The sequence below is a fragment of the Bipolaris maydis genome (genome assembly GCF_028858645.1).
Source record: "Bipolaris maydis strain C4 unplaced genomic scaffold PSV08scaffold_6, whole genome shotgun sequence".
Lineage (NCBI taxonomy): Eukaryota > Fungi > Ascomycota > Dothideomycetes > Pleosporales > Pleosporaceae > Bipolaris > Bipolaris maydis.
The window spans coordinates 1,588,409-1,608,920 of record NW_027093862.1 but is presented as its reverse complement, the minus strand read 5'-3'; the positions used below and the strand labels follow the sequence as shown (position 1 = coordinate 1,608,920).

The following is a 20,512-nucleotide window of genomic DNA, read 5'->3' as shown; positions in this document are numbered from 1 at the left end:
TACCAACGTATTCCAGACAGCTCGTTCAGCTGATTTTGTCCTTGCCACAGCCGCATGTGGGAAATGCGTTGGTGGCATTATTGATCGTATGTGTGACGAGGATCAAGCTAGGAGTCTTTATGTGCATTTACTGCAATTTGTCTGAGCTCCGAGAGAATTGTTGCTTGGTAGCGTAGTTGTACTCGATCGTCCTGGCCATTCCGCAACGTGTGCGCCCATGTTCTTGGACAGTAAAGGGGAGTATCTATGGCGTAGAGTGTACCGAAAGGCGTATCTCTTCCAGCCGTCGCAAGATACTGTTCGCAGCAGTGATCTAGCCATTTTCAATCGGCTCAATGCGGTTCCCTCTTATTTTCCTACTCATTAAATATACAGGCTTTCCAGCTCAAATATGGAGAACAGTTCCAGTTCGCTTTGGAAGTTGTTTTCACAAACCTATGCATCGGGTCACGATGTCATTCTCATTCCATCCAGATGATGCGGTTTCGGTGGAAAATCAGTCGAGAAGCCATTCTTGTCTCTGTATTGCTCTCGCAAAAGGAAGCAGGGCGCACATAATAGGTCGTCAACGGCATAGCTGCCCAGCCAGGCCCTGCCATGAGCGCGGTATAGTAGCAATGCTACTTCTGCGAACATTTCGGGAGCGCTGTCCTGATCTAAAAGAGCGCCATCTGGGAAGAGGTAGGGCTCGGCGTCGTAGAAGAGTTCGTCAGTTGTGGAGTCGGCCGTTTCGTGGTTGTCGTCGATGCAACATATGCCGGTGTACTCGGGTGGATCTGTTTCTTTGAAAACGGCATGCAGATTATCAGCATTCTCGCAGACACAGCCAAATCGGTGGTTGGTTTTGACACACTCGGCGACAGCTATGCGAACAGGCGAGACGAGAGCGCCTGGAAGGGACTTGTAGTTGTCTTCACAGCAAGTACAAGTACTACCTTTCAATTGCGTGATATCGCTTCCGCTCATCGTACTCCGGTAAGAAAGTGCATCAAGGAATAGAGCCCTTGTATACCCTAATTGCTGCTGGTAGCGCTCGAATTCTAGTCGAACATAGGCCTCCAGGTTCTCAGTCGTGTCAAGTACCGTACTACACCATGCTGCATAAATGATAGGAAGTGCCTGTAGATACTCTCTATGACTCAGGTCGTCATGTAGCCAATCGAATCCTGGCATCTGGCAAAAAGATCCTGCGCTAATTGCCATAGGTAGCAATACTCGACCGCAGACTTGAAAAGCGAGCAAAATGCTAATCGTATCTAATCTCTTTTGACATGTCGCTTTGTATTCGCAATCAGAGAGTCCCAGAATCCGGTTCAGAAAGCAACCATCTCGCATGTGGCAAAGTACTGTTCGGACAGCGTGCTGCAAACCACACCATATCGTCTGCGAGTTGAGTTGGACGTACTGTTCAGTAGGAGCACAGTGAAATAGCCACGTAATGCTGTTTTGCGAAATGGGCACACTTTCTTGCGCATATGTTCTCTTAAGCCACTCATGCACTGTCCAACCGTCGCTCTTGGGATCTGTCAGCTCGATACAGTCGGAAAATAGTCGCAACATGGAAATCTTGACATCGGCATGCATATCCTGCGCTAATGCGACAAAGAGGGTGATGGGAGAACTATAAGATTAGCGTCACTTTTGCTTGGAACGGCTAAAGGTAGCTCACAGTATGGCTTCAGTTGGTCCTTCGTATACCAACGCTGATTTATCGGCACCAGCTTCGATTAACATGGCGCAAAGATCAACATGGCCACCAGCTGCTGCAAACTGCACCTCTTATTAGCGCATATAACATGTGGTGGCCCGGGCGGGTTCCAGACATGGAGTGGACTTACGTGCAAAGGCTTCCACCCTTTAGGACTGGTGTCGACTACACTCCCAAGCCGTTTGCTTAGCAGTATCTCTACAGCTCGAGTTTGACCCGTCCGACAGAGCTCAAAGATCAGGGAATCTTCTGGGACGGCGCGGGTCACTGTCAGTTTACAGTTGAACAACCAGCTTCGGCCAGCAGCAGCCATAATCGCTTCCAACCCGTTGTGGATACCTAACCATTGGATCCAGGTATTGGGGTAGAATATGTAAGAGGTGACACATTGCGTCTCTTCGACACTATCATGTGCCTTTCCCGGAAGATGAAGTTTGGTCTTGCGCTTCCATAAACAGCCAAAAGCAGTTCGGAAACCCGTCACATGGTGACTGACACGATACTGCAAGTTGTCTGAATAGACGAATGTCCGCGCTCGAGGAAATCCGTTGCAGTCCACCGTGTAGCCATCCTGAGCGAAGATTTCAAGAGAATTGGATTCGAATTTGGAGATCCCAATCTGCTCAACTGCGTGTAACATCAGCTCCTGCAGCTTCATTGTGGCCATGGCCTGTTTCGAAACGTTCTTCTCGAAATCCATGAGCATAGTTTTTGCTGTTTTGTTTTCTCCAACTGCATTCCTGTGTAGGATATTCTGTTCCACATATACTGGTGGTGGGGGTTGTTGAGATCTGATCGTTGCTCTATCGTCTGCAGGTTGCTCTGACAGCAGATCTATGTTGAGTCCGTCGCGGCCTGGGTGATTCTGAGAGGCAAGCAACATGGTTGTGTGTATCGGAACGGTAGTAGCATATGGCTGAGCTTGTACCATACTTTTGAAAAGTTAGTACCATCATATGGCACCGCCACAGGGAAGAAACCATAATCGCACCTTTGATGTACAAGCGCAAGAGTCAAAGTCAATTTCGTCTCACTCAGTGAGTCGCGAAACTTTTGAATATGCTTGCTTTGACTGGCGACTTTGAAAGCAGCCCATTTCCGTCTTTTCCGCGATGAGGACTGAAACCCTTCATCAAAATCTGCCACAATGGTGTTGAGTTCCTGGATTCTCAGAACACAGTAAGTTTAGAGCGGAAAGGGAGCTCACAAGCAGTCTGCCCCAGCAATGCTGTATGCCCTCTGCTACACATTCCCCGACTGAACCCTTTGTGGATTGGATCCGTTGGAATACTGAAATGAGGTATCGGAGATCCTCATTGATGGCTGCAATGTCTTGTGGTGCATCTTCAACAGAATTCCAGAATTTATATAGCTTCACGAATGACTCAGTGAGCTGAACAGCAATCGAGACTACAGCTAAGCCTAAGACTTGTCAATATGTAGCAACAAGAGAAGTCGTGAGACGGGTTGTAACATGCCGTTTGCCGCCACTGAAAGACCTTCCATGGCTATGACTGCCTCCAAAGCCGACAGAAGCCTCTGTCAATTGCTTGTATTATAATGAACAGTATCTTTGGATGGCTAAGGGGGAAACAGTGCAGCTCGAAGCGTGGGGTCCAAAACGCGTTGAAACAGTTCCCGCGGAAAGCCACATGGCTCTGCCGCAGTTGTTGGATACTTTCGACAATAAATGCCTGATATGGGCTTTGCGCCGGACAAATTGGACAGAAGTAAGATGTGGCGTCCAGAGGATCATGTGCGCTAAGGGGTGACACGAATCCGAGGCTGTGATGGCTATGCAAGTGAAATGACGCTAGCCGTGTGTAGCCCTCGGCACCCACACGTCTAAGACGTGTGCATGCGAAATTCAGGAGTATACGACTGCGTAGTCCTTTGCTGGGACCATCACCCCAGTCTTGTAGAGTACCGTGCCGTCTTTGCGCAGCCGTGTTGCTGTGTTGAGTTTAGTTGATCGTCAAGCGGGGGTTGGCCTGACGAAGAGTGACATATGCCACTGTCTTATGTAGATGTGTCTATATTTAAGTTGATCATACACGGCGCAAGGGACTAGGAGTGGAATATTCGCAGAGAATCGGTGATGAATGGAGTGCCTAACAGAATTTGTTGCCTACACACGTTGTCGCTTACTTCTTCGCATTGACTCCTGCTTCACTTGCACGATTGGGCCCTCGTCTGGTAGCGGCTCCTTCTTGATGCGCTTCCGTTTCGTCGCCTCCTTCTTCACTGTAGTTTCTATCACAGTCTCATCATCCTCCTTTTTGATTACGACCTCCTCTTCTTTAACCTCTACTTTGGCAACCACTCGTTCCGAAAATGCCTTGAGATCCGCCGTAAATAACACAGAATGCGCCCAGCCTGCTTCCTTCCCCCATAGTTTGCGAAACAAATTGCCTATGGCAACATATGTTGCTGCTGTCAAGCTGCTGTGCTTGCCTTTGCCGAAGCGATAGTCGCGCTGCGCAATCTGCCAGACATGGGTATCGACAGGTACAGACTCGGACCAGCCGAGACCGAAGAGGCACACACAGTCTGCAACTTTGGGACCTACACCGTGAAGTGCGAGTAACTCCTCGTGTGCTTTTCTGTACCCCTCTCGGCCACCTTCAAGCATCTCCCCAGCCGGCTTCTCTTCAACGCCAAATTGAGGATATTCGGGGTTGCTTAGATCTTCGAGCCACTTTAAACCCTTGTCCTCTGATACAATGCGCGCAGTCTTAGCGATGTACTTTGCCCTGTATCCAAAGCCAAGTTTCATGAGATGGGCCTCAACGTCTGGACCAGAGAGGGCGGCAGGTGTGGGAAAGTCATGATAGGGAACCTCGTCAATGTGTCCAATTAGGGGTCCATAGTGCAAGCAGAGGTTGTGTACCATGCCGGATATGCGACTGATGTTGTTGTTGCTACTGCATATGAAGCCAATGAGGGCCTCCCAGGCATCCTGTCGCAGTATACGTATTCCTGTGAATTTGGGCGCTCGCTTTCTGAAGTTGGAATCTGAGGCTGCCCATTGTTCATATAGGTGGCCGAGATTTGGCGAGAGGTTGAAGTAGTGGTTGACAAGGGTAAGCGTGTCATCTTCTTCGGGGGCGACGGAAGGCGCATTGGACGGAGGTGGCGTGGGTAGTGCGGTGGTAATGGGTGGGTATGTGGCTCTGTAATGTAGATATTGGGAATCTTGGCGGAGAGAGAGGATACGACCATGGAGTGCTGCTGACCATACGCCTTCTGCAGACCTGCGCCACCTGAGGGGGTGTATTAGCAGTGTTGACGACCAAGATGCGACCATGTAGAGTATCATCGTACCGGAAAGACTGTCCGCAGCGCAAGGTTGTGTCAATGCATAGTTCGGTAAGGCTTGTGGGCAGCTTGTGCCATTCTGCGGCGCGCAATGCCATGGTGGGTCTATTGTGAGGGTGTGATGTAGTTGGGAGAGTGAATGTTCCTCTCTGTATAATAGATACATTCAGTAGCATGTCCCTTAATTAGTGACGGGGGTCTGGGAACAGTCCCGGCGACAGGGGCGGGCGGTGCCAAGGGCGCGCTAGGACAGCCCCGACTTTCTCTCTCACACCTTTTCCGCGACCGCAGACGCAACCACCGCAGAAAGCATCGCGTCCCACAGTCCGGACCATTGCGGGCTTGATCCATCCACCATCGCCTGATCCAGCTCTGCTAATTGCAGCTTCTGCCGCCGTGTCCTTGTGTTCGCCTGCAGAATCTCACGCGGCTGTACGTTACCACCGCGATAGCTCCCATCAACACTACCACCATGAACGGCGATAGTTACTCCCGAGGTAAGCCGGCTAGACCAGTACACGTACTGACTGGTGTACAGTTCCAAAGATGTAAAATACTAACATGAGCAGACGGCGGTCGATCAGCAGGATCCCGCAACTACGTGAGTCCATATTCCCGGCGCGCCACTGGCACACAAATACTGACAGCACAGTCTTCGAGAGATGACCACCGTGATCGCGGTGACCGTGGTGATAGGCGCCGGCGCCGTTCTCGCTCCCCGCGCCATGGCGGAGGCTCCCGCCGCGACTATGAAGTAGATACGTACTCGTCCAGCCGCGACTACCGTGAGCGCGAGCGCGAAGATACATATGCCCGTCGCGAGAGGCGGGATGACCGAGGCGAGCGTGGAGGAGACCGGGGCGGATGGGGAGACTCTTACTCCAGGCGCGACCGACCCCGAGGAGACCGTGGAGGAGACCGCGACCGCGACCGTGGAGACGACGACCGTGGACACCGCCGGGACAGAGACCGTAACGAGAGGGGCGGCGACAGGTTTAGTGATGAGCGAAGGGGTGGCCGAGGTGGACGCGACGGAGGCTTTGGTGGTGGGCGTGATAGGGCGCGCCAGCCCAAGGAAGACTCTCCCCCATACACCAAGCCGCGAGAAGCTACTCCGGACCTCGCCAGCTTCACCAACATTCTGCAGCGCCAGCGTCGCATGACACAATGGGACATCAAGCCCGCCGGTTATGAGAACATCACGGCTGAGCAGGCCAAGCTGTCAGGCATGTTCCCTCTGCCTGGAGCTCCCCGTGCTGCGCCCATGGACCCGTCGAAACTGGCGGCCTTCATCTCGCCCTCGACTGGAACCGCCACAGCTGCTGCTCTCGCCACGTCAGCTGCTAAGCAGTCGAAGCGTCTCTATGTTCACAACCTGCCTTCAGGCTGCACGTCGCAGGAGATTATGGAATTCTTCAACACTCAGCTGAACGGTCTTAACGTTGTCTCTGGACCGGATCCCTGTGTATCAGCCCACATTGCGACAAGTAAGGAGTACGCTGCGCTGGAGTTTAAGGCGCCCGAAGATGCAACTCTCGCTCTGGCTATGAACGGTATCTCTATGCGCGACGACGGTGGCGCTCCCGATCGCGCCGGCCTCTCCATCCGCCGGCCCAAGGACTACATCACCCCTACTGCCGACGAGAACGCCTACCCACCTGGTGACGAAGTGTCTTCTGTTGTCAAGGATAGTCCCAACAAGCTCAGCATTGTCAATATTCCTACATATATTGAGGAGGAGCAAATTCGTGAGCTTGTCGAAACCATGGGCAAACTAAAGGCTTTCATTCTGGTCAAGGATACGAGCACCGACCAACACCGCGTAAGTTGTGTATTTAAACTGACCTTTTCAGCTTGCTAACATACTACAGGGTATCGCTTTCTGCGAGTACGCCGACAACGAAATCATCGATGCTGTCATTGAAGGTCTGAACGACATTCCACTCGGCGATGGTAATCTCAAGGTGTCACGTGCGACTGTCGGTCTTCAGCAGACTACTGGTCTGGATGGTGGAGTTGGTGCTATCTCTATGTTGGCAGGAGCAAGCGCTGCAGAGAACCGCGAACACAGCCGCGTTGTTTGCCTTATGAACATGGTGACTTCGGATGAGCTCCTCAACGATGAGGAATACGAAGGTAAGCACTGGCAGATACCTATGAGTTTGACACAACACTAACATGAGTCCAGAAATCAAGGAAGACATCGAAGAGGAGTGCGGCAAGTACGGAACGATCCTCGAGACCAAGATTCCTCGTCCTGCCGGAGCTCGCGTCAATCTCGGTGTTGGCAAGATCTACATCAAGTACCAGGACACAGAGTCAGCGCAAAAGGCCATCAAGGCGCTCGCTGGTCGTCAATTCTCGCGAAGAACAGTCGTGGCAACCGAGTTCTCGGAAGAGGGCTTCGACGTGGATGCCTGGTAGACTATCTCTATCGCTTTATGTTCTGTGTTTGGTGGATTTTGTCCATATGGCATGCTATTTTGCTGGGTCGGGGTGTATCAAAAATGAAGAACAGGATCAGCATTTGTATACTAATTTGATTGTAGGGGAAGCCAGTATGCATGGGAGCGTTGCAGTACTGGCAATTTGCTTGTGTTTTGAATATGTCGCCTACGTAGGCGGATTGCGCTTTCCACGGTCCACCTGAAATATGATACCGAATTGTTCTCTTTTTGATTGAAGTATGGCTACGATAAGGTTGGGATGCGCCTTGATTTGACCCTCGTCATGGCGCATACGTAGGTTGACGTCGGTATTAAAGTGCTGATGTATCAGCAATCTTATCTCCACATGTAAATTCACCAACTCCCTTGCGATTTCGTCTGTATGCTCCCAAGTACTTACGGTCCGACCTATGGCGTAGCAACCGTCCGTGGCATTTCAGGTAAATGTGCATGTGGGGCATATCGGACCTATGGCGTAGCAACCGTCCGTGGCATTTCAGGTAAATGTGCATGTGGGGCATATCGGCGCAATATCAACGGAGGTAACCGGAGTTAACCCCGTCTATGACAGCTTTAAGACGATATTAGGAACGCCTCCACCACCAAGCAGTCTGGCAGAGCGATGTTCGTCCGCCGCTACTTCTCAACTCGGACTAAGGGCCTCAATGAAGTACAGGCATCCTTGGTGACATCGGCGACATGATGCTTTGACAAGCCATTCGTGTCTTGCTTTAACATCTCGCGATACGAATGGCCCTTAAACCCGGCGGCCCGAAGAGACCATGTGCTTGGCCCACGCAGGTTTTAACGGTGTTAACGATGAGAAAAATGCGAAAAATGTATCAAAGAAACATCTAAAACAACTCTGCCTGCACCAATTTCACAGTCTCAACCTACCGCAATTCAATTCAATTCAATTCACCAACTAAACCCCTCCAACATCACCCACAATGGCAAGCTTCGCCCGCTTCCTGTATTCCCAACTCTTCATCACACCCCCACCCCCCAAGGCCGACCTAACCGGCAAAATCGTCCTCATAACTGGCTCCAATACGGGCCTAGGCAAAGAAGCAGCCCGACACTATGTCTCTCTCAACGCCTCAACTGTCATCCTCGCCGTGCGCTCCCTTGAAAAAGGCGAAGCAGCCGCCAAAGACATTGAGACGACCACCAGCCGCCAAAATGTAATAAAAGTTCTCCACCTCGACATGTCGTCGTACCAATCCGTGCTCGATTTCGCTTCCACTGTTAGCAAGGAGGTGGACCGGCTCGACATCGCCATCCTCAACGCCGGCGTAAATCGCGGCGTCTGGGAACTGTTCGAGCAAGACGAGTCCACCATCACCGTCAACGTCGTTTCAACTTTCCTTCTCTTTTTCTCTCTTCTCCCTAAACTCCGGGATACTGCGAACAAATTCAACGTGCGGCCGACGCTGACGGTTGTGAGTTCGCTAATGCATCAGTGGACGGGGTTTGCGGAAAGGAAAGCACCCGAGGGACAGTTGTTTGAGCGGTTGAGGGAGGAGGTTGTACAAGGAAAGAAGGTGGATTTGATGGATAGGTATTCTGTTAGTAAGTTGATGGAGGTGCTTGTTGTGAGGGAATTTTGTGGGAGGAATCAGACTGGGGATGGGAAAAGGGGAATGCCGGTTACGGTGAATACTGTTAATCCGGGGTTCTGTCATTCGTAAGTCCTTATTTTCCGGTTCCGTTTCATTCTTTTTCGCAGTTTCTAATTATGAATTACAGGGAGTTCGGTCGCGAAGGCCCCTTCTTCGAGGCTATACCGCGTTTCTTTCTTGCTCGGACTACGGAAGTTGGGTCGAGGACGCTGGTGCATGCGGGTTTGCAGGGTGAGGAGACACATGGGAAGTATTTGAGTGATTGCGAGATTATGGAGCCGAGTACATATGTTAGGAGTGAGGAAGGAAAGAAGGATCAGGAGAGGGTGTGGAGGGAGTTGATGGTGAAATTGGAGAGCATCAAGGCAGGAGTTACGCAGGGGTATTAAGGGCTTGAATACGCATTTCAGGTTACGAACGTGTAAGATATTATGCTTGATATGAGGTTTTTCTATGAGCAAGAAGCGCTACCGGACCAACACTCGGTCGCCACGTCTGCTGAACCAGTCATGGTCGGAAACATGGCGCTGAAGAATGCTGTTAAGCAGATCGACAAAGATGTAGTGTCTCTATCCAATAATTTACACCAAGTTACAGTTATTTTTTTGAAAGACCTAAAGAAAACCAAGAAGATATGTCTCTATTTAGGGCGTGAAATAGTATAATAGCGATACAACGGCATTATAAGGCAGACTAAAAGCAATAATTCACTAGTGGTACTTTAAAACTTAGCTAAGGAGGCTCTAATTAGCTATGAAATGATTTCCAAATACATACGTGCTATACGAGCATATTATGCGATTGGGTCTTATTAGTTGCTTCGCCATATACGAAACAAATGCTAGGGAACACATTACAGTCATACAAGAAAATATGTAAGCAGTTAAGTATATCAAAAGTATTATGTAGTTATTGTGATGTGTATTGTAGTAGGAGCAAGTTTAAATACAGAGATAGAATATACTTCTTAAATACACAACTGCTTGTATAAACTCATTTATCTATGTATGTACTACTTACAAAAAGCAGCTGCTATAAGGATTTTCTTACCCTATACAATAAGGCATGCTCTGTATAGTTATTTTCGCTTTATATGCAGTAGCTATAGGGGCGGCTTCTTCAGTCTACTACCAAATCCAACGCGAATCACGTAATTATATAGTTCTTGTTCCCAGGTACTGCCTACTTGCGATCCCAAGAGAGTTTATCTTCTCAATACAGCATTATCCTATCTCGTTTCTATGAAATGCCTATGATTTTCGTCTGCCGAACATAGCTAGCAGTCTCACAACGCCCTCGTGGCCCGTTCGTGCCGCTACCTGTAAAGGTGTCTTTCCATGGTTGTCCTTCGCATTGATGTTGATGCTATCTTGCTCAACCAGCAGCCTTACAACGCCCTCGTGGCCCCCTTGTGCCGCCGTCCATAAAGGTGTCTTTCCATTGTTATCCTTTGCATTAATGTCGATCCTATCTTGCTCAACTAGCAGCCTTACAATGCCCTCGTGGCCCCCTTGTGCCGCCGTCCATAAAGGTGTCCTTCCATTGTTATCCTTTGCATTAATGTCGATCCTATCTTGCTCAACTAGCAGCCTTACAAGGCCCTCGAGACCCCGTCGCGCCGCCGTCCACAAAGGTGTCCCTCCATAGTCATCCTTCGCATTGATGTCGATTCTATCCTGCTCAAGCAATGCTTTTAAAATGCCCTCATGACCATATTCTGCTGCTATCACGAAAGCTGGATGATCTCGTATGTCTTTGCACTCTACAGCAAAATCAACCCACTTAGGTCCGTCCCAACTGCAGCTAATGAACCGCTCTGGTTCTGATGTTGAATGTTTTAAGGCACACAAGAACGCTGCGCTGCGTAAATATTTTAGATTGTCAATAAATTCAGACCAGCCCCAGTCGATATAGTACAGGTCAGGAGACTCGGTGCGTCCTGGGAAGAGTAACGTAGATGTGGTACTCCGTATAAGTTCCTGTAAGTTCTTTGTGTAATCTGCCTGCAATTTACTTCGTTCGTACACACTTGATGACATGCCAAGCAAGGCATATATCATATCTCGCTTGTCAGTCGCTTCGCTTCTATGAAAATTCTGTAGAAGTGTGTGTAATGTCGGCTGTTGCGTGTACCAATTTGTTGCTCGAAGATGGCCAGGCATGACATCCAAGATGGCTTTGGAGTGAGGATCAAGTTCTAGTCCAAGAAGTGACGGTGCCTTGGTGAAGACCCGCGTTGAAACAGATTTCCACCCGCAAGCAATAATTGCTCTCCGTGCCTTAGCAACCTCTTGTATAATCCAAACCCGCCTGAACCATGGCCGCTCTAGAAGTTTTCTCATCGACTCACGATATCGGTCCTGCAGATTACGAGGCACAAGTTGGCTCGTTGAGTGCACTTCGGCATTCGACGACAGCGTCCTGAGAAATTCCATCAGATTGTCACTATCTTCAGATCCAGTACCTAGCCAGATAATCACTCTTTCTGCGGTTTGATAGATTTCTCCCATCTGTTGAACCTGGTGGCCTTTTTCTTTTTCGTCGCCTTGATCGATACACACAGCATCGATCCATAGAACTCTGTAACCATCCACTGGGCGAAGATGGTGCAGGGCTATGAATAGATTTTCAGTCACTCTTGCTTTCATGCCGTTGATCTGAATTATGGCACTCTTTTCAATGTCACCCCAGGTATAAGATAAGGCATCGTAAGGTATCCCGCCATCCTTAGATTCATCGAGGTAGGCTTCAAAAAGCTCGCAATGGATATATGTAGTGGCTCCGCCCAGGAGTCGGATCAGCCGAAAGGAGGGGCGATCCATATCGATCCGGTCGTACGTGAACTCTTTTTCCGACATCGTAAATTCCACTGTTAGATAGTTACAATTAGTTACGTTACCCTAGCGTGGTACTGACGTACGTATATAATTGCACGATACTAACAAACTGTCAGAAATCCAAGAGATGTAAGAAAAAGCGCGACCCTTAGAAAGCGAGATAGCCCTTTAGGCATATATTGTGGTGTAGTTGAATAGCGTAAGCTAGGGTATTCATAAAACTAGCATGTAGACCGCCAGGCATCGACGAACAGTAGCAGTGTGGAGGCGGTGCAGTGGCTGTGCATCGGCAGTGCCTAGGAACAAAACCACCAATGCTTTTGTCGGATCCTAATCGCTCCATAGAGGCAGTGCATCCACGCAGCCAGGCTGAAAGCGCTGGCTACATCAGCTGCTCAGTGTCCTGCGCCAACTGCCCTCACTTTCCGTACCGAGGCAGTGCTGGTTTTATGAACTCATGATACAGGAGTGCGCACATAGGCAATTCACTAGCCGATGGAGCAGATTTAAGAATGTTATCGTTGCAGCCTCTCTCGCAAAGCTCCTCATGGAGAGGGGCAAGCACAATGAGACACGTGTGCCTACACAGCCGGGAATAAGCAATATCTAAGGCCAGGCCATAGTCTCAGCCACAGCGCCCAGTGCGCCTGTGGGACGCGTTTTGACGATCTTGCCATCTACGCGGAGAAACTACCAGATGTACACTTATTATCGCTTGACGTTTTTCTCTCTGTTTGCTATATAGCGTATCAGATCAATTCTACTAAATCGAACTTTTAAGGCTAGGGTCTTAATCTTTACTATTCTAGCTTCTTTTCTAGCCCACCAAGCTCTCTGCAGATGCCAGTCGTCTCAAATAAACAAAGGCGTACTAGAGGAGAGTCGATTAATAGTACTAATAGAACGAGCGACAGCATAGTTAACGATACGCTTTTAAGTGTTGGAGGCTAATACACTGAACGTGTAAAATAAATGTAAGCTAGAACTGGCGGTTTATAGCCATAGTTGGTACAAGCCAGGCGCCCAAAAGAAAATGTGTCCCGAGTTACAAGTAACAAGAAGGATTCTCTCCTTGACAAGTGACGAGAAGGCTGAGGGCCTATGGACGTCCACGTCAGGTAATGATCATCGCGGGGCCAGGTCACGTGATGGGCCATCCCGCCAAGAGCAACCATCCGAGGGATGGCAGGACGCCTTGGGATGGCAGGACTGGAAGCAATGAGGATATAAGGATGAATGGATTTCATTATTTACTCTCGTTGTGGTCAACTCAAATTATACTTTCTTACTAGTATCTTTACTTAACAAGATTATTACCTATTAGTCTATAGCAATATAGATTAGTATTATTAAACCTTTTAATACCTTCTTATTAAACATACTACTCTACTATCTCGCTAGACAAACCTCACGGAACACTGGCGTAAAGCTCACTGGCCTTAGTGTAGGACCCGGCAAGAGAAGTATAGATCCAAACCCCGTGTAACATCCCGTTACACCGTGCGTCCCGGCATGTAGGGACTGACATTATACAATTTTCCATCTAATTTTACACTTTTCTATTGGGAACAAAGGGGGGGGTATTCTTCTATATATGCAACTTATCTTTCTCCCTTTCCCTCCCCTATTCCAGAACAACAAAGAACAAAGGGGGGAGAGAGAGAAGGTCCATGATATTTGCAAAGTTTCTTTTTTCTTTTTGGGTAGCTATGTGTGACATTGGAAAACAGAGTAGAGAAAGAGAGACAGATCAATCAAGTCTCATATTTACTCCTTCTTTGCAGAAACAGCATCGGCAGGCTTCTCAGCCTTACCGGTAGGCTCATCCATTTTCCTTGCACGGTCATCTTGCTCGGCGCGCTCAGCACTGCCGCCCAAGCTCTCGCCGGTGCTAGCTTCAGCTTCTTTGCTTTCTTCAGCGGCCTTGGCCTCCTTTGCCTCGTCAGCATCTCTTGCGGGCTTTTCAGCCTCGTCAATATCGTCGTGGTCCTTGGGCGAGGCAGCGGCCTTGTTCTCCACAGTCTCCGTCTGCTCATTCTCTTCGTTGATGAGTTCTTGCTGCTCCTTGAGGACTTCGAGGCGCTGCTTGTTGGTGGCGGCGCCTTCAGCGTTCCGGACCTCGAGATCGACCTCGTGATAAAGTTCCTCGGGGATGCTGGAAAGAACAGCCTCCAGAGCATCAATCTGGGATGTCATTTCTGCGTCCTTGCCCTGTGCGTATACAAAGGCATTGGAGAGCACCAAGAGGGTTGATGGGACGCCGTGCTTAAGACGGAGATCAAGCCAGCTTGTCAGGTCATCCCGTAGCCTGCCAGGAGAAACGCCGTACGTTCGGATACCGCGGCTTGCACATGCAGTCTGAAGCTCGGGCACCGAAAGAGTCTCGACGCCTTCGTAGGCAATCGCCCTGTCGTCACGCTTGATCTGGCGCATACGAACCCTGATTTGGTAGCGCAGGAAGTTGTCGGTGCCAAAGGAAGTGATGTTCATGTAGCGGCAGATGGAGACGAGCTGCGGACGAGACAAATTGTCAAGAGTCAAGTCATCCTTGAAGATCTTGCAGACCTTGATGATTTCCTCTGGCGTTGGCTTCTCGCCAGTTGTGCGCACCTTTCGGAAGAACTCGCCAAACTCGGCTGTCTGGGCATTTTCGGGGGAGACTGGCAAACCGGTTTCCTTTAGAGTCTGGCGAAGAAAGTCGCTAACGTCCTTGCGGGTTGCTCGGAGGGTTTGGGCCTTGGTATCCTTGGCTGATTGGCCCTCGTATGTGCTGGGGAGCATGTTGGGGAAGAGCTTGAGCGCTACGGGAAGAAGCAACTCCGCGAACGGCACGATGACGAAAGGCAGGAAGGGAACCAAACGGGCGAGATCCTGGACTGTGCGTTGCAGCTAGGTCAAGTTAGCGCTGTGCATTTGGGCTGGCTTGAGCAGCAAAAGGAAACATACCTGTCGACGCTCTCGTCTAGTGAGCTCGTAGCCAGCAGCCATCTTCAAGGCAAGCTTGGAACTAATCTTGATCTCGAAACCAAGCAGTTTGGTACCGTCCCAATAATGAACCAGCTCCTTCTTGACTTTTTGCCAGACGCTGAGCTTCTTCTTGTCCTCGTCCTTCTTCGTCATAACCTTCTTCTCCTCCTTAGTCTCGGCTGCTGCCTTGTCTGTGCCCAGCTCCCTGATTGTCTGGACATCTTGAGCAGGTGTCTTGGCGTGTGCGGTTGGGCCAGACTTGGGGATGAGGGTGTCTTTTTCGAGCTGGGGTTTGGCTTGCTGGGGAGCCTTGTCCTGGTCCTGCCTGGAGAGTGATTGGCTTGCTTTTTTGGGGTCGAAGCCAGGGGGTGGGTAGTTCTGTGCAGCGTTGGATGACGTCGACTCGGTCTGTAGGGCTCGAAGCGGGATGAGGATACGAATTGCAGGCGAGGAGCGCAGCATAGGGCGATGTGTGCGAGTGGTGGTCCTGATGCCTGCTCTGAAGACTGCGGGCGCTGCCCGGGAGGCTGTTCTGCTAACGTACATTGCGCCGGGATGGGCAGCAAAATAAAAAGGGAGCGACGTGGATATTGTACAGCGATTAAAGTATGTACGGATGGGGGAGAAGCAGCATATAAAAGATGGACAGGAGATGTGGGAAACTGACGTGTGATGGGGAAAGTGGACTGGATTATGCAGTTGAGAAAATGGGCCTGGTCTGACGTTGCCGTCTTTCGGAGTTAGGCCTAGGGAGTTTTCAGGGACCGGCGCACCAGGGCGATCCAAAGCTTGGTCGCCACCGGCGGGCCTGGCACACACTGGCACTGGCCTGCGTATCCATGACGGGTGATTAATGGCGCCTAGGAACAGGCCGGACACACGTAAGTATACATATGTATGAATCTAGACGCAGGCCGTGCAGGCGCCCCGGGGACCGTCGTCGGGTATTATGCGCCCCCGTTGAGCAGCAAAGTAGGCTTTGTGGCCATGGCCGAGGCTTGGCCGTGGCCGATGGCCGCAACAGCGACAGTGCGATTCAGTCCTGGGCCTTGTCGTCCCCTCCTCCACCTTTACCCGACGTTGGTCAGCGTCTTGTCCTGCGAAAAAGGACTTTGGCCGTGTCGTCCTTCTCCTTCTCCTTCTTCCTTTTCCCCAGCTCGCTATTCCCTTTCCCCGGCCTCCGCTTACAATGGACCATTTTTAATATTTGCACACCCGCCGCGAAGCCCGCCGCGCTTCACTTCTCGCACCGACAAATCCCCCGGCGTACATAGCCATCGCAGCCCCCTCTAGCCACCCACGGCCATCTTCTCACAATACAACATAATGCACATACCAAGTTTAGCAAGGGCGGCCAGAATCATCCTGGTAGGCGCACCAGGTGTTGGCAAAGGCACTCAGACGGAGCGCTTGATGCACAAATTCTCCCAACTGTCGGCAATCAGTTCTGGCGACCTGCTGAGGAAGAATGTGAGGGAGCGGACTCCTCTCGGTATGCGCGCTCGTTCCCCGCGCTAGGGAAGAAAAATAAAATAACCCAATGCTGACCTGTCGCAGGCATCAAGGCCGAGTCGACCATGAAGTCCGGAAAGCTGGTGCCAGACACAATGATCCTGCGCCTGATTGTGAATGAACTGACGACGCGGGGATGGATACGGGACAATGCGCTGCGGCCATATGCCCTCAACTTCAGTTCCATGGACATGGCCGACACTACAGTTGACTCGGTCATGATTCCGTCCGAGGTGCGGGCCCCGCGCTACACCTTCTCCAACCACCCCTCGGCATCCTTCATCCTCGACGGCTTCCCCCGCACTGCTGTCCAGGCGATTCAACTCGACAACATTGTGCCCATCAACATGGTCGTCCATCTCAACACGCCCAGTGACATCATCATCAACCGCATCTGCAATCGCTGGGTGCACGAACCCTCAGGGCGCGTTTACAACACCACGTTTAATGCGCCAAAGGTGCCGGGCAAAGACGATGTCACGGGTGAGCCGCTCACACGACGCGCAGACGACGACCCAGAGGTGTGGAAGGCGCGTCTCCAGAGCTTCAAGGAAACCAGCGAGCCTCTGCTTGAGCACTACGACAAGCTGGGCGTGCTGTGGACCGTGAATGGAAACAGCAGCGACGAGATATCCCCCAAGCTCTTCAACGAGTTTGGCAAGCGCTTCGGTGCTGAGCAGTAATGGGTGCGCACTAACGGGCTTGAGTTGCGAGTGTTTGATTATGTCACGATGATACCGTTACACTTTTCTGGTTTACAGACCAAGGGTTTAGGGTGGCCTTCTGGATTAAGCATGAATGTATCTGACCATGCACGCGACAAGGGAGCGCGTTTGCTTGGGCGAGTTGCGCATTCCGGATTCACTGTAGATATTCACCGACTGTGGGATGATTGCAGGCCTGTTTGCACTTAGCTGAGCAGGAACGATTGATGCGCGCACACCAAATATGCTCATTGAGCCTTTGAACACAGACCTTGTGACCATATGCTGCTGTCAAGTGTTGATGACTTTGAGGCAATGTACGAGCGGATCCGGTGCCCGTCGCTCATCTGGGAGGGCGAGGGTGCGGGCGAGAGCCCAGGCCACCCTAACACTGCCTCTCCAACCGACGTCACCGACTCAGCTCCGAGCTTACCAGGACAACAGCAGACAGGAAGCCCTCACGATCAGTGCGACGATTTACTAGACGAGCCAGACTACGACTGCCTAAGCGACCTTGAAGAGCTCAAACAGTGTCGCCTGGTACTCACCCGCCATCCAAACGCACCCCGCAGACGCGCAATGGGGGGCGACTTCAGCGAAGGCCGCCTAGAGACGTTTGTCGGCAGCCCACAGAAAGAGTTGGCAGGCACGCAGAACCAATATGTCTCCTACCTGGTGACCACAAAGGTTAGTAACTTAGCCCGTACCTGCAGTTCTGTCTCCACGTAGCCTGTCTCTAACACCTAACCCCCGCCTATAGTCCGACTTCCAGTCCTTTCAGAAGCCCGAATTCTCCGTGCGCCGCCGCTTCACAGACTTTGTCTTCCTCTGGAAACAGCTCTCCAAAGAGTATCCACAATGCGCCGTCCCTCCGCTGCCCGACAAGCACAAAATGGAGTATGTGCGTGGAGACCGCTTCGGTCCGGACTTTACACAGAGAAGAGCCCACTCCCTGCACCGCTTCCTGAAGCGGATAGCACTACATCCTGTACTGCGAAGAGCCGTGCTTGTCATCAACTTCCTCGAGAGCCCGGATTGGAATCAGCATATGAAGGGAAGACCATCGAGGGCAGCAAGCGGGTCTGACCAAGGCAGCGGCGGCTTCGTCGATGCCATAGCAGACACATTCGTCAACACCTTCACCAAGATACACAAGCCGGACCAGCGCTTCATTGAAGTCAGCGAACGAGCCAATAAGCTCAGCGAAGACTTGAACAATGTCGAAAAGGTTACGGTCAAGGTTGCCCGGCGGCAAGGAGACTTGGAGACCGACTACGCCGACCTAGCGACGCAGTGCCAGAAGCTGACTACCATGGAGCCCGCAGTCGAGGGCAACCTGACCTCGTTCGCCGCTTCCGTCAACACCACCTCACAGGGCTTCAAGTCCATTCGCGATCACACAGACCAGAATTACTTGACTAGTTTGCGAGACATGGATGCGTATATCCAGGCCGTCAAGACGCTTCTTCGAACGAGGGAAGGTAAGCAGCTTGACTTTGAGCAGTTGAGCGAATATCTGGCCAAGTCTGCTGCGGACCGCGATTCGCTGGCTAGCGCAACTGGAGCGGGCATGGGTGCATCTGGCTTCTTGCGATCCAAGGTTGAGGATTTCCGAGGCATCGACCACGACCAAGCACGTCGGCAACGGGTCCGCAAACTCGAGGTCGAAATTGAGCGTCTGACGGGCGAAGTGGAGCTCTCAAAGAAGGCCAGCGAGGCATTCGATGAGCATACTGTCAAGGAAGTGGCTGATTTTGAACGCATCAAAGCCATCGAGTTCAAGGACACGCTCGGTGATCTAGCAGACGCGCACGTGGATTTCTTCCAGGGAACGATCGAAACATGGGAGAAGTTTTTGGAGGACATGCGGAAAGAGGAGGACCAAAGGAAGGCGGCCGTAGCATCGTAAATGAAGGCTTACATGTGTCTACTCATGGACCAGGTGGTGTTTGTCCAGACAGTTGCTCTTGCTCTATTGCACTTCAGGGCTTTCGGCCTTGGTTTTGCGGTTGGCGTGTGATTTGGATTGTGAGCTTAGGCGTAATGAGTGGCTCTGCTAGCGAGACTTTGCTCAAGTGGAGCTGGCCGCTGTTGATATTGTATCACCATTTTTTATGCAATCAATTCCTCGTAGAAGCAGGCCTCTTTATTCGGGTACATTTAAAACATGCACCATGGCATGTCGTGTCCGTTTGTTATCATGGCTGAGTGTTGTGGATGAGGAAGTGAGAAGTTCGCAATCAAGCCTTTCCACCCGTGGTTGACATACTTTTCCTTTGTTTGCTCAACTCCAAATTATGACTCACTCATAGGTGCTATAAAACCCGTTGTATCCTCTGCACTTCGGCCTGAACACCAGGAACTTACAGACGACTTTGAATCCTCTTGGCAGCTACACGGTTGCAAAGATGAGCGTTTCTCCTATGCACACGAACGGCATGCTGCAGGCTGGAAAGAGTGAAGACATGGAGGCTCGAGACATTACTTTTAAGGATTCACCCCGAAAGCTGACTCTACCTAGCCTTCCCGCCGAGCTACGCGCGATGATATACCAGACCGTCTTCGAAGATTGTATCGTGCAGATAGACGACTCAGGAATCGGATTTATCCACGACCACTACATGATAGACTTCAACTGTAGAAAGAGCTTCTGTAGGCGTGTGTTAGGGGGATACGACGACGGTATGATAGCGTCTCTCGTAATGTATCGCATCGCAGATCCGATAATGCTCCCACTATGGCTTGCCCGACAGCCCGAGTACAGGATGGTCATCCGCAGACTCAGTGTTCACATTACTCATCTCTGGGTTGGCAACAATCATTTATACGGCTACCAGGCCAACAACCAACCCTTCTCGATGCATCTACCGTTTTGGCTCGGAGCCGAAAATATGCCTCTGAAGCCAATTTTGCCAAGACTAAAGGAGATGGACGTCCTAATCCACTGTACAACCATGTCCTTTGTTGGACTCTGGATAAAAGGAAGGCTTCCCACGGCGTCGTGCCATGCGATGATGGCTACCTGGAAGGAGGAGCTTGTAATATGGAATCCAGGGCTCACAGTGGTGCTTCGTTGCCTGGCGCCCGAACATGATCGGCATACCCGTTAGATGACAAGATGATTTCCATTGAGATGCAAACGAGCAAAGAGGGTGGGCAAAGACTAGCAGTACAGGCGGTGGTGGTACATGTGCGGGTATGTGGTAGTACTACCGTGTAGCGGATATACTATGTATGTAGTAGTAGATGGTAGTAAGGGGCGCAAGAGCCACAGGACGGACCTTTCACGTGCCAGAAGCATTGGGAACTGAGCAATGACGTGCAATTTCTGGACCCCTGGCCCTGACATCCCTGGCCCTCCGCCTACCGAGCCGACGGACCCGTCCCTTTTAGAAGT

The 20,512-nt window shown here is 51.0% G+C and overlaps 8 protein-coding genes across 8 annotated transcripts; 4 read left to right on the top strand and 4 right to left on the bottom strand.

The window, feature by feature from the left end:
- Nucleotides 1-256: 256 nt before the first annotated feature.
- PSV08DRAFT_389922 (uncharacterized protein) lies at nucleotides 257-3,214 on the bottom strand (the record flags this gene model as incomplete). Its single annotated transcript, XM_014226220.2, has 6 exons — nucleotides 257-1,621; nucleotides 1,670-1,770; nucleotides 1,839-2,640; nucleotides 2,700-2,869; nucleotides 2,916-3,130; nucleotides 3,187-3,214. The coding sequence occupies 6 exons, from the start codon at nucleotides 3,212-3,214 to the stop codon at nucleotides 448-450; spliced, it is 2,490 nt and encodes an 829-aa protein (XP_014081695.1). The 3' UTR covers nucleotides 257-447.
- Nucleotides 3,215-3,794: 580 nt separating this feature from the next.
- Nucleotides 3,795-5,191, bottom strand: PSV08DRAFT_40950 (DNA glycosylase). The gene is made up of 2 exons (XM_014226219.2): nucleotides 5,033-5,191; nucleotides 3,795-4,971 (listed from the first exon to the last, which is right to left on the bottom strand). The coding sequence occupies exons 1-2, from the start codon at nucleotides 5,122-5,124 to the stop codon at nucleotides 3,837-3,839; spliced, it is 1,227 nt and encodes a 408-aa protein (XP_014081694.1). The 5' UTR covers nucleotides 5,125-5,191; the 3' UTR covers nucleotides 3,795-3,836.
- A 144-nt stretch (nucleotides 5,192-5,335) lies between these two features.
- On the top strand, nucleotides 5,336-7,830 carry PSV08DRAFT_362000 (uncharacterized protein). Its single transcript, XM_014226218.1, has 5 exons — nucleotides 5,336-5,523; nucleotides 5,596-5,627; nucleotides 5,679-6,848; nucleotides 6,898-7,162; nucleotides 7,215-7,830. The coding sequence occupies exons 1-5, from the start codon at nucleotides 5,499-5,501 to the stop codon at nucleotides 7,448-7,450; spliced, it is 1,728 nt and encodes a 575-aa protein (XP_014081693.1). The 5' UTR covers nucleotides 5,336-5,498; the 3' UTR covers nucleotides 7,451-7,830.
- A 593-nt stretch (nucleotides 7,831-8,423) lies between these two features.
- Nucleotides 8,424-9,484, top strand: PSV08DRAFT_389917 (uncharacterized protein; the record flags this gene model as incomplete). The annotated part of the gene is made up of 2 exons (XM_014226217.1): nucleotides 8,424-9,160; nucleotides 9,223-9,484. 2 exons carry the CDS (start codon nucleotides 8,424-8,426, stop codon nucleotides 9,482-9,484), a joined length of 999 nt encoding a protein of 332 aa, XP_014081692.1.
- Nucleotides 9,485-10,303: 819 nt separating this feature from the next.
- PSV08DRAFT_295727 (ankyrin repeat-containing domain protein) lies at nucleotides 10,304-12,115 on the bottom strand. The gene is made up of 2 exons (XM_014226216.2): nucleotides 12,016-12,115; nucleotides 10,304-11,964 (listed from the first exon to the last, which is right to left on the bottom strand). Exon 2 carries the CDS (start codon nucleotides 11,951-11,953, stop codon nucleotides 10,346-10,348), a length of 1,608 nt encoding a protein of 535 aa, XP_014081691.2. The 5' UTR covers nucleotides 11,954-11,964; nucleotides 12,016-12,115; the 3' UTR covers nucleotides 10,304-10,345.
- A 1,360-nt stretch (nucleotides 12,116-13,475) lies between these two features.
- Nucleotides 13,476-15,570, bottom strand: PSV08DRAFT_295710 (LETM1-like protein-domain-containing protein). The gene is made up of 2 exons (XM_014226215.2): nucleotides 14,879-15,570; nucleotides 13,476-14,821 (listed from the first exon to the last, which is right to left on the bottom strand). Exons 1-2 carry the CDS (start codon nucleotides 15,443-15,445, stop codon nucleotides 13,700-13,702), a joined length of 1,689 nt encoding a protein of 562 aa, XP_014081690.1. The 5' UTR covers nucleotides 15,446-15,570; the 3' UTR covers nucleotides 13,476-13,699.
- Nucleotides 15,571-16,216: 646 nt separating this feature from the next.
- On the top strand, nucleotides 16,217-19,277 carry PSV08DRAFT_409563 (sorting nexin-4). The gene is made up of 4 exons (XM_014226213.2): nucleotides 16,217-16,391; nucleotides 16,457-17,016; nucleotides 17,488-17,802; nucleotides 17,876-19,277. The coding sequence occupies exons 1-4, from the start codon at nucleotides 16,226-16,228 to the stop codon at nucleotides 19,022-19,024; spliced, it is 2,190 nt and encodes a 729-aa protein (XP_014081688.2). The 5' UTR covers nucleotides 16,217-16,225; the 3' UTR covers nucleotides 19,025-19,277.
- Nucleotides 19,278-19,523: 246 nt separating this feature from the next.
- On the top strand, nucleotides 19,524-20,333 carry PSV08DRAFT_361994 (uncharacterized protein; the record flags this gene model as incomplete). Its single annotated transcript, XM_014226212.2, has 1 exon — nucleotides 19,524-20,333. One exon carries the CDS (start codon nucleotides 19,524-19,526, stop codon nucleotides 20,223-20,225), a length of 702 nt encoding a protein of 233 aa, XP_014081687.1. The 3' UTR covers nucleotides 20,226-20,333.
- Between the last annotated feature and the right edge of the window lie 179 nt (nucleotides 20,334-20,512).